Source organism: Marmota monax, unplaced genomic scaffold (assembly GCF_021218885.2).
Source record: "Marmota monax isolate L192 unplaced genomic scaffold, Marmota_monax_Labrador192_F-V1.1 WCK01_AAM20220418_F8-fsc00003, whole genome shotgun sequence".
In the NCBI taxonomy this organism is placed as follows: Eukaryota; Metazoa; Chordata; class Mammalia; order Rodentia; family Sciuridae; genus Marmota; species Marmota monax.
The window spans coordinates 18,924,878-18,937,776 of NW_026694084.1; the positions used below are offsets into that span (position 1 = coordinate 18,924,878).

Consider the following 12,899-nt stretch of genomic DNA (forward strand, 5'->3'; position numbering starts at 1 on the left):
CTCCTAATATAAGTGATTAACATAGTTTTTAGAGAGATTAAATGACAAAGAATGTGAAGTGTTTAGCTAATTGCTACCTGCTACCATCACTATTATTATTACTATTACAATTATTATTATTATCCAGATAGAATAGGGAAATTATTGCTTTTAAAGATCACTGAACAACTAGTAAAATATACACTTAGTAGCCAAGTAGTTACTGTCATGAAAAATCTATAGCACTGGCTCTGTAAACTTTGCTAAGTCATTTTCCTATTGGCACTGACCCCTTGAACTTTTAAGTTATACTGCTATGTGTGATGAGGAACCTTATCTAAAAGTTTGATATAGTATATGAATACAGACGCTTCATTTGGTAAGCATCTTAGATAACTTTGGCTAACAAAATTGTGTCTAGAAATGGTTTGTAAAAGACAGTGACAAGATAAATTGCCCAACATTAAAAATTGTCAAGGCAGATAGGGGTAACAGGCTCTTGGTTGCAGAAATTAGAGAAGATAAAAGCACAAAGATGTTCTAATAGCAGTGCTTGGCAAATAGTAGATTCTCAGTAAATAAGTGTTGTATCTCTGATTGTTTACCTTCCTTATCCTACATTATGATTGCCCTTCACTCACCAAACCTTTCATTAAAATCTGCCATGCCTAATGATCTTGTATCCATTGTGCTTAGAGAAATGAAAGAGCATTAACTGAAGAATATAAAAGAACATATCACAGAGGTAATAGTCATGGAACAAGAGAGGTAGCAGTAGCAGCAAAGTCAACTGCATCAGGATTCATCATTAATGTGGTAGTAAATGTTTAATGATGGGCACTTAAGGAAAAAAAAAGAAAAAAATCTAAGAGAATTTTCTCATTTAAATGGTAGCAATATGTCCATTATTGTAGATTCCAAGCTATCAACATGACATCTACTGAATGAAGAGTATGGAGAATTCCCAGAGTTGACCATAGTGAGCCTTCACCTTTCCCACACAAAAATGGGAAGTAAAAATTCATGAAGGGATGGAAGAGACAGACATTATTTGGTTACTGTACTCCAAGTATGATGGGAATGACATTTCTTTCTATTAAGTCTATTATGAGATTTATGTATAGTCAAGTATTTGGCAGTTCTGTGTAAACTAAAGTGTCATCCACATTGACGCAGACATCAGTAAAAAAGGAATAATATGGTCATGATCACTTCTTTTTTTTATTTTTTATTTTTCTAGTTGTAGTTGGACACAATACCTTTATTTTATTTATTTTTATGTGGTGCAGAGAATCGAACCCAGGACCTTGCACATGCTAGGCGAGCAATCTACCGCTGAGCCACAACCCTAGCCCCATGATCACTTCTTTTAAAATATGTTTGAATTCAAACTTGTTTCAAAGACTTGACACCATTGCAAATACACAAATACACAATCATGTCCCTGACCTTGATTGATTGCCAACTTTTATTCTTATCAGTTTAGAGTAATGTAATCACTGTTTCCTGGGACTTTAATGGAATTCTGCTCAGTGTTTTCTCATGTTAAAGATAACAGTTGATCTAGAATTTTTACAGATATTTTTACTTACATTGAATAAGTGTTTTCCTTTCTAATTATTAAAAATTTTAAAGATTAGAAATTGGTGTTGAATTTTATCAAATATTTTCTTTGTCAATTACACATTGACCATAATTTCTATACTTTAACCTCCTACTGTGATATATTATATTTAAGTATTATTTAACAATGATATACCTTGCACATCAAGGTGAGTCCAATTTGATTTTGATGTTAGATTTTATTTGCAAAGATTTTATGGAAGATTTTCATCCATAATCCCAAGTCATGTGAACCTAAAACTCTGCCTATTTATAATGTCTTTTGCTGAGCTATTAATCATATAGAGCACACAAGAGGGAGCTGCATTGTCTCGAAGAGTTTTTATAAAACTTGGGTGATCTGGTCTGTTACTTGAAAATTAGGTGGGACTCATCAGAGGAGCCATTTGAGTCTGGTGTTTCATTGTGAAAATAATTTTAACTATTCTTTTTTAATGGAATAATTCAAGCTATCTTTTATTAGTTCTATTAAGATATATTTTTCTAGTATTATGTGCATTTCATTTAATTTTTTAAATTATTCATGCTGATAGTTTTTTTGCAATACACTTCTAACTTATTTAATCTGTTGCTTATGTAATTATGTTCACATTTTCTTTGTTTGCTATTATTTTTGCTAGAGATTCTTCTACTTTTTTCATTTTTTTCAAAGAATTACCTTTGGTAATATTGAGATAATTCTATTGTTTCTGTAGGTTTTTCTATTTAGTTTGTTGTAATCTTTATATGTTCTTAGCAGAGACACCTACCTCATTAATTCTGAGGCTTTTTCTTTTCTAATATAAGATTTTTAGGCTATAAATTTTCCTTATAATTTTTTTCCTATAGACCTCAAGTTCTAATATTTAGATTTTTCAATATAAATAAATTTTAGTAGTGTATATTCTACTTTAACGTCTTTTTTAAAATCGTGAGTTATTTATTAGTACTAATTTTGCTTTGAATTTCCAAACATACAGGAATGTTCATTCATTTTCTCATTAACCTTTAACTGTATCATGGCCAAATATCAGGTTGAAAGACTAAATTTGCTTTGAAAATTTTTTGGATTTGTTTATTTAATATACAATTGATTATTATAATTATCTCATGAGCATGTTATAATCGATACAGAAATCTTTATATGTGGATACGGGATCAAATGTACGAATTCTCTGGCTTTCTTCAGTTTTCTACACTTTTTGTCTGATTTGACAATTGGTTGGTCATTGCCTAATTTTACTCAAGATGTTCCAGGTTTATATCTGATGTACTAGAGCTATCATTCAGAGAACCCACCTATTCCCAGATAAAAAATCTCCATTGGGAAATTCTGGGTTCTGATTGACTATTATGGTTTTTAGACCCCATTGCTAATTCTACCTTATGCTGACAAATTCTTTTACTCTCATAGTGGCAATCAGCATGTTTACATTGAATGTTGAATAAATTAGTTTAAGTCTTAGAGATTTGTTAGCACTGTACTTTGACAGCATATACATTGAGAACTTGTGAACTCAAGTAAAATCAGATCCTAACAGTGTTCTTGGTCGAATGCAAGTAAGCCAAATCTGTATACAAGGTAAACACTTAATGTTAAGTCCTTATTTTTATTTTTAACTTTTAATTTATATCACAGAAATGTAATCATAATACAAAAAAAGTAGCTTTTATATATTGAACATTTACTATGGGCTAAGCACTTTGCACTGTATTCTTATGAAGTTCATTATATAATAATCTAATCATTATTTCTTTGATAGATAAATAAATGGTGGCTCAGACACATAAAATAATTTCCCAAGGTCATGGGTTAGAGAGTTCACAGATGAGAACTGCATCAAGATTGCAGAATTTAAAGTCCATGTTCTTAATGATGGCTGGGTACTTGAATTTTCTTTTTGGATCCAATGATTACAAATAAACTGTACAAGTTCTAAAAGCTGCTGATCTATTGTGTGGATTTGTTTCTTTTTTAAATATACATGTTTAAATTTTTAAATAATATCTTGCTTTGATTTTAATATTTTTATTAAAGTATTTTCATTATATTATGTTCTTTACAGATATTCTTCAAAGGAATATTTACAGAGAAATCTATTAACAATATGTTTTTACATAGAGAACTATAAACAACATTTTTGAAATCTTAACATATCACAATCTTACACTACTTTAAATTCAATATCATATCACAAATGATCAAATTTGATATAGTAAGATACATAGTTTTTTCCATGCAAAGATATATTTTTCCAAAGAAATTTGGTCACTTTATCAAAAAAACAGTAGACTGATTTTAGACATAATGAGTTTTTTAAAAAAATAAATTAAATTACTAACCACTTAGCTTTGGGCTGGGTGTTCCCAGTGCAGGTCTAGGATCTTTCACCAGTATTTTGGAACCAGCTATGAAAACAAACAAGGGTTCAAAAAGTTGCTATAATTAATACACACAAACACATAGTATAACACAATTCTATTGAGATATTACATAATTTTCTCCAAAATGTCCTGTTCATCACAATATCTCACTCATCTTCTCAACACTTTTTGTTTATCTAACAGCCTTAGTAATTATCTCCTTCATAGTTCAGTGGGAAAAGGGGCTGATTGTTGCTGTCTTGTCATCTTGGGATTTTTTTTTTTTTAATTAGACACAAAAACTAATAGAAATAGGTGCTTCTGCCATGGAAGCTGAGGGCTGAAGGTACGCACAAAAGGCAAACATTTTTTTGTGTAAGGTTCACATTTGTGGAATTTTGATGATCATTATTATCCAAAGTACAGGTATGAAGACACAAATTGGTATGAATATACTGTGTATACAACCAGACATATGAAAAATTGTGCTTTATATATGTATTATATTATATTATTTATTATTGTAAAAAAATAAAGAATCAAAATGGTTAAAATAGCTCATGATGTACCAGGTATTGGATAAACACAAAGGTGAAATCTTTTCAGTCAGACCAAAGGCAGCCCAAAACCAAAGAAATCATTTGAGTACTACAGGGGAATGCAAAGTTGTGGGAGCTATAACATGTGTTTTTTGTACAGCACCTATCACAAAACACTGTGATAGCTTTAAGATTAGATTTAGGTGTAGGTGCTTCAGGTGAATATCACTCGGGCTGCAGATGTGGAGAATATTTTGAAGAGAACAAATACTGATATAGCCAGAGAGGTTAAGCAGCTGTTGCAATCGTCCCAGTAGAGATAATCCTAACCTGTATTACCATAGTAGTGTGATAAAACAGCATAAGAAAGCTATTGAAAATGTGGTGGATTTGTTTGGGATAATATCTAGGCAGATTATTACATTTCTAGTGTATAAAATTATATGATGGCTGTATCACTGAGAGAGAATATTAGAAGAAGTCTAGATGGGAAAAGAAAATTTACAAGTTTAGTTTTATATCTATCGAACACTGAAATGTCTGAGAAATTCAAGTAGAGATGTCAAGGAAGTAACTGACTATTTAAGTCTGAAGGCAAAAGAAGGCAAATGAACTAGTGACATTAATTTCTAAATGAATTACATACAAGGGACTAATGAAGCCATTGACTTAAAATGAGATCATCTAGGAGAGAATACAGGATAAAAGAAAAAGATGATGAAGTACTAAACCTTTAGAATATTATGGACAGTACTTTTTACAACAGCTCTAGAAAATGAATACACCTACCCTGAAAAGAGAATGTAAAGAAGGAATAAAGACAAGAAAAATCAGCAATCAGACATTATGGAGAGATTTGAATAATATTTCTATGTTTTGGGATACAGAAGTGTTCACATAATTCCTATTCTCAATGCTGGTCAACTAATATCACTTGTTCTTAAGCTAATGGGAAATAAGTTCCTGTCTCTTTTATCCAAGGAAGGCCTAATAGTATACCTCTTGTGTTAAAAGCTTCTATGGAGAAAACTTACCCTCACAAACAGGAACTTTTCCAGTCCAGGTGTTGTCAGATCTACACACTCTGTGTTCTGTTCCTCCTGCTAAGAAAAAGCCAGGCTGGCAGGTATAAATTAGTGTATACCCATGAGATGGAAGGTCCATTCCTACTACATTTGTGTGAGCAGGAGTTTCTGGTTGTTTACAGCTGTGGGCTATATTAAGAGAAGAGAACAGTGTTAATTTACTACATGCATTCTAAATAAATTTTGAAATGAGTCACAATATAACTTTTAAAATCCTTTAATTACATTATTGAAATATATATTTGATTAGTTATCCTAAAAACCCAAGGAAAATGTATCAATGTGACATACTAATACTCTACTATCTCCTAACAAAATGATCAGGAACACTGGTAGATGACAACAGAGAAAATGAGACAGGAAAAGGAACAAAAGCTTACTATGGCTAATTAAGCTCATAAATGTATACTATATCACCACTTTAGAGAGTCACAATGAATAATAAAGTATATTAAAGGATCTAAATGTCCTATGGTAAGATGCCTTTTAAGTTTTGTCAAGCTCAGGTTTTGCTTACATTTGATTTGCTTGTGCAGTCCTGGGCATTGAATCCAGAGGTGTTCTACCACTGAGCTATATCCCCACATCTTTTTTGTTGTTATTTCCCCTTGAGAGAGGATCTAGCTAAATTGCCCAGGCTTGTCTTGAACTTGCAATCCTCCTGCCTCAGTAGTAGCTGAGAATATAGATCTATACTACTATGACTGACCCTAGAGTCAAGTTGTTTTTCTGTTTTTTTTTTAAGTTTAGAGAATATTATTTTATGATTTTTATGTATTTATATAAATAATAAAAATAGTTTCTAATTATAAATACAAGTATAGCTGATTATATTGCCTTGGTAGTAATACTTACCTATGTAAAAAATACATTTTAACAACTTTTTAATACATGGATCATTCCTGGCCATATTGGGGTTCATATGCTAGAAGTACCTTTTCATTCATTTAACATTTTGTCTCCTTTTTCCATTTTTCTTTCCACTGTAATTCTCTATTTTGAATCCACCATACCTCCCCACAGTTTGCTTGTGTTATAAACACCACTCTTTCTCAATCAGAAATACATTTTTACAAGAAATTTTCCTTCTTACATAGACAGAAGTTTTTAACATATTTTCATGTGTACAGATATCCTTAAGGGTGGTCTCTGAGAAAAGCATTTTGTGGAAAAATTTATTTGGAAAAACAATATTATTTTCCACTTGTTTCCCAACAGAGGTTTATAATGCTATAAATAATAGCTAACAATTTTTGCACCATGTACTAAATATTTTGTTAAATAGTTTATATTTAATGTAATTCAGTTAGTAAAATTACTTTATAATTTAACTACTTTAATACTCATGGAGTAAATATCAATAAGGATAAACAGAGTCTGCCTCTACTGTATTCTTTAGTCCCACATTATGCACATACTAGAAATGTTGAAATGCGAAGCTGTAATAGAAGCTATTAAACTTTATTTAAATTATCATATTCCAAACTTAGGTCATCAAAGAACATTGATTTACTATAAAAAAAAAAACCTAGTATAGGACAGAAAAGCAATTATTCAGAGAATTTCTCCTTTAAGAAATTTTGCCATTTTAGTAAGTATAAGCCAACTAGAGAAATAACATGATGTCTCACTGGAGTGTTATGCTGCTTGTAAGTAAGCTACTGGTCTGGAAGGGTCTTATGATCACTCAGGCAGTCCTGAAAAGGGCTAGAGCAAACTCACAGTGCTTCTCTGGGGCTTAAGCAAATCCTAAAATCTAAATACCTTCCTACTGAGTGTTTCTGCTCCAGCATACTCTATTCTTTTCTCTCAAAAGACACATAATTTAAAAGATTGGAGAGGATTTGAAAAGAGGGAACTGGAAGGAAAGAAGAGAGAAGAAGGTGACCAGTTGAAATATATTTTAAATGTATTATCAGATAAACACTATTTGATGATCTTATTTAATCCATTCAGCAAGTGCTCTCAACTTGAGATCAGTGACCACTGAGAGTATAACAAATCTTGAAATAGTTTTCAAATTTTACAAAGTATCCATGAATACTTTTTTTTTAATTGATGTTTCTAATTTCCTTCAGATTCTCAGAAAATCTTTTTACAGGTGACTAAAAAACTAAGTCGATAGGTTGGAACATCTTGTATTTCAAACAATTTTAGATTGATAAGTACACATGTATGATACCAAAAACTAATCATCACCTATAATTATCAGGTGACTGAAACACAATTTAAAGAGCTATACCAGAAAAAAAAAAGAAAAGAAAGAATGAAGTTCAAAAAAAAATGAAATTCCACTTTATGCCTTCTGATCTCTTTAGAAAGGCTCCTTCCCAATGGACATTGGGTCTTGACATGGTATTAAAATTACATACAAAAAACATAATAATATAAAATCAACTTCACACATTTATTATATGGAAGAAAAATGTATATAAATTGTTACCCATAAGTATTATTTCTCTCAATACTTACGAATGCATTCAGGCTGAATCCCACTCCATGTGAGATCAGGGAGACAAGTGCGGGTTGTAGATCCTTGGAGCAAGTGTCCTTTTTTGCAGTGGAACTGTACAACACTTCCTACCTATAAGCATATTAAAGAGAAAATAACATGTCCCAATGAAATTTCAAACACAGCAACAAAAAAAAAAAAAAAACCCTGCAGGTGAGAAAATACTTTGAGACAAAATTTTGTATGGTTGTGGTAAAAACAAAAATTTGAAATGTGTTTTAAAAGAAAATTGGTAAAATTCATGATTATGTTTACATACCATCATGAAATATTTGAGTACCCAATAAGTACAAGGTGCCAAATTTTTGTTATAAGAATTTGAAGAAAATATATGATATCCAAAGTCCACAAACTACATATAAATAAAAAGATAGACAGCAAAATAGGTAAAGATAAATAAAGATCTGTAAGTTTAAACATAAAAATAACACCATAAGAGGTATATGAATTTTAAAGATGGTGAGTACAAGAAGAGATCAGAGCAAATGTGGTTATTAAGGTTATGGTGATACAGAAGTCATGCAATCTGTACTGTTATGAGAAATTACAATAAATAAATAGAACAGTAGTTTTTTTAAATGTGGTCTCCAGGCCAGTAATGTTATAACTATCAGCCAGAAGTCTATTAGTAATGCAAGTTCTGGGGCATTACCCCAGATTCACTGAATCAGAACCTCTTAGGGTAGAGTCTAACAATCTTATTTAACAAGAGCTTTGTGTGATTTTAACTAACACTAGAATTTGAGAATGACTGAAATAAAACTAGAGAAGTCAAGAATATGATGAGAAAATGTATGGAAGTAAAAATGCATATCATCCATTATAGGAAAAAAAGAGTACAGTTGGTCAGCATGAATGGTTCACAAAGTAAGCAAGGAAGTTGGGGTGGAAGGGGCTGCATAAAGTGGAAAGCAGTGAGATATAGCAAATAATAACCCCAGGGTACTGTAGACTTGGCTTTAATTCTGTATCTGACCTTACTTGAGTCAGTTTATCTCCCCTCTGAGATTTATTCTATTATCTATATATAATGATAGACAAAATAGGATATATAATCCAATTCATTCACCCTGGTATAGGGTATGTTTGTAATAAATTCTAACTGTAATGATGAAGTCAGAGCATACGTAAGAATCAGTATTGAAGGGTCTCAGATGGCAGGCTATGGTATTTAGAAAAATGAAGAGCAGTAATTCTATTGATAATCTTGGCACTACCGTGGGAGGTTTGATTGTATGAAAGCTAAACTAATTCATGGCAGTGAGCCTGGGAAGGAAGTCATCAATTCAGAATATACAATAAGGAAAAATCAACAAGTTTTATTAAATGACTATAAGTGAAGGACAAGGTAAGTGATATTCAGGGTCTGTCACTTCAGACTGCCCCCAGCAAATGCTCAGTAGTTATTTCATGACTTCTCCCTTAGACTCTGTTTTCACCCACTATTATGCACAACTTTAGTCCTGAGCTTCCTAGTTTAAAAAAGTTAAAAACTTATGAGTTTATATTAAAAAATATAAGACTATTTCAATGGAAATATGTTTTTAATAATTCATATTTATAATTTAAGGTAACAAAACACTAGTAACATGTTTACCCAATTACTTACATATTAATTTCAATTATATAGTGGACATTACACATAATTACAAACTGGATATTATTAGGTAATTTTATAGGGTTAAATACCTTACGGCTAAATATCTGAAGTATCAGATTTAAAATATTCCATAACAATACCTTTATGAAACAAAACTCTAAATTCAAATGATGTATATTCCATTGCCTAGAGTTCAATTTAAAGAGTGATACAGTTAATTAAATATGTAGATTTGGCACTTACTCCATAATTAATCTAGATGTTGTATCAATCATTTTGACAGTTATTTCTTCCTAGACTCACTGCTACAACTATTCACTACTAATCTATTTTCAGTCAAAATTATTCCAACTTTTAATATTTTGGGTACAAAAAATGCATTATGTTGAGTACATTTTTCAATTAGAGTTTTCATGGTCTCTAGCAAGAGGTGATATATATTTATGTTAATAATTATATCTATATAAAATCTACTTTGTAAATCTATATAAGCAAAAAGTGAAATTTAAAAAAATGGTTTGAGTGCCCCTATAATTATTAACTTTCTCTTGCCCATACTTGCAGTGTGCTTAACATAGCTATAATTTTACTTCCTTACTACTGGCCACCTGATCAAACCAGGCTGAGTACACACTTGAGACATTCTCACTCTCTCTGAAAAGGTAGAACTAAGATTGTCACAATCACTTTCTCTGTATAGCTGAGATGTACATAGAAAGGATGCTGCCTTGTCCATATGGCCAATCTACAGACATAGAAAATGAGGCAGATAAACTGAATGTAGTGAAAACATTGGCTAATACTATCCAGTACCTAGATTCTGGATTTGCTGTTTCTCACCTGAATTACTTCTCTCTTGGGGATTCAAACATACCTGCACATGATTTATAACACCTTTTAGGCTTAAGCTAGCTCTACATAGATTTTTTAATTGCAAGCAAAAATTTCTCTGAATTTATACCTTTTGCTTATGAGACCAATGAAACCATATTCATTTGGAATCCACCAATAAATTGTTATTAGTTAGAATTACATACATTTTTAATTCGTGTTGGTTCGATACACATTTAGTTAACATATGTAGTATGTACAAATTTATATATACACCAAAAACATGCATGTAAGAAAGCTGATATCTCCAATTTAACATACTTGGTATATTTTTAATTTTAATAGACATTGATATAATTATAATAAATTAGACTTTATCATATTTGTAATCTAGTCTATTTGTATTTATCTAGGTAGAATCTAATGTTCTAGTAAATATTTGTTAGCCTAAATAATATATATTCAGGGTTAGGTTAAATGGTAATAAAACCTTTCAATGATTATGTAATAAAATTTTTAAAATGGAGAGTTAATTATTTTTTTCAATTTTTTGGCTAATTCTTCTAAAATCATTCATTTCCATTTCCATTATCTCAAATAATATGAGAAAGGGCTTATATTTTTCAGAAAACAGCCTGATTTCATGCATAGACATTAATAGTAAGATTCTATGTTCTCCCAAGATATTGTCACTAACTTGCTCTGTGATCAAAGCAAAGTCACATTCTCTTTCATTTTCATGCCTATATGATGAGAACTCATGTGTGTAGCTAGTTGTTCATTTTTCAGGATTTAGATCAATTGATAAAAACCTTTTATGGAGATATGGCTTTCTAAAAACACTGATATAACACAGACTAAGACATGTTTTTGCCCTTTTGTATTATCTGGACCAGACTGAGGCAAACCAGAAGAATTGGAAACACTATAAAATCAATGCTCACACTGTGCCTGAACTGTAGATAAATGAAAACTATTTTTAGCAACAAAATATGGCACTTTAGATGAGCCCTTCCTTTAGAAATGGATGTTCTTCAGGTTCACACTGAATTTCACTCAAAATAGCACAATTTAGAAAACTCTGCAACACAAAGCAATTGGGTAATGTGTAAATTGGCTATTTCCTTTTGGAATCTGTATGCACTTTGGCTCCCTTTAGACCTGTGTAACAGAAAACTTGCTGAATCTCTACATAAAATCTAAATTGGAAAAAGAAAAAACAAGTAAGTCATCATCCTCACATTACTGGGCATGCTAGAGTATTCTAATACAACAATCCGACTTTGTGTTGTATAGTAATAGGGTATGATTAAAATATTTTCCAGAAATTTTCCACATCAATGTCAATGTCTAAAAAATATTTTAGTCTTATATGCAATAATTGTTTTATTAAATAACCATATCTATACATTTACTATTGTCCCAGAAGTCTCTCCTTTAACCTCTTTCCTTTTTTTTTAACCTTTCCGCTCTGTCTCTCCACAGAATTTACTCATTTAGTCCTTCACTTATTCTTGCTAATTATCCCTTCCATACTGTCTTGCTTATGGATTTTCTAATACTTGCTGCTATCTTTACTTTGTTTTCATTCTATCCTCTTATTCATTCAGCCTTTTCTTTTTTTTTTTTATTTTTTTATTTTGTGGCCCTCGGTGTCTAATCCAGTTCCTCACCCATGCTAAGTAAGTGCTCTTCCACTGAGCCGTATCCTTAGCACTCAACATACTTTTTTGAAGCAGCTTTCCTTCTTCCTGATTTCCTTAACTCCCACTCTCTTGTTGCAGATTGCCTTTTTCAAGTATTCATGAATGCAGATAAGCATGACACTTTCTTTTTGTGTCATCAAGATTATAAGCACCTGAAGCAAAGAAGCCTTTCTACCTAGTTTTATTCTTAAATGGAAATATCTATTTTAAGTACCCACTTGAAATCCAAACGTATTGTTCTGAGATCCATGCCGTGGCACTCCTGGGTTTTCACATGAGGTACGAGTGGGTTCTAAAGTGAAGATTAAAAACATAATATTCCTTTAAAACTTATAATAGATACATTTCTCTCATACAAAACAATTTTAAGTCATCTGGGGTTTAATGAAAGTATCCTGAATAATAAAAAGAATATAAATCTAATAGCACTTCTCCATGGACATAATCCTGCTAATGTTAAAGCAAGAAATTCAGGTAGACTGCATTTGGCATTTATTATGTAATATTTGAACTTTGAACCCTTCTAATATTAAAAGCACTTGACACTCAACTAACCCTGGAGATACAAAGTTAAGGGAAATAAAGGTTATGAAAGAAGTACATGTGCATAAAACATTTCCTCAAGGACTTTGCTAAGTTACGATTTCAGATAGAGAAATATTTTTTCTGAAAAAGTAAGTT

At 31.2% G+C, this 12,899-nt stretch overlaps 1 protein-coding gene across 7 annotated transcripts in view; it reads right to left on the reverse strand.

The window, feature by feature from the left end:
• Nucleotides 1-12,899, reverse strand: part of Csmd3 (CUB and Sushi multiple domains 3) — a 1,151,628-nt gene that overhangs the window by 12,903 nt on the left and 1,125,826 nt on the right. For all 7 annotated transcript variants that reach the window (XM_046464911.2, XM_058585685.1, XM_058585684.1 and 4 more), the window contains 4 exons: nucleotides 12,437-12,510; nucleotides 8,042-8,153; nucleotides 5,519-5,698; nucleotides 3,925-3,990 (listed from right to left, as the gene is read on the reverse strand). In XM_046464911.2, coding sequence (XP_046320867.1) covers nucleotides 3,925-3,990; nucleotides 5,519-5,698; nucleotides 8,042-8,153; nucleotides 12,437-12,510 — 432 coding nt within the window. The remainder of the gene's footprint in view (nucleotides 1-3,924; nucleotides 3,991-5,518; nucleotides 5,699-8,041; nucleotides 8,154-12,436; nucleotides 12,511-12,899) is intronic.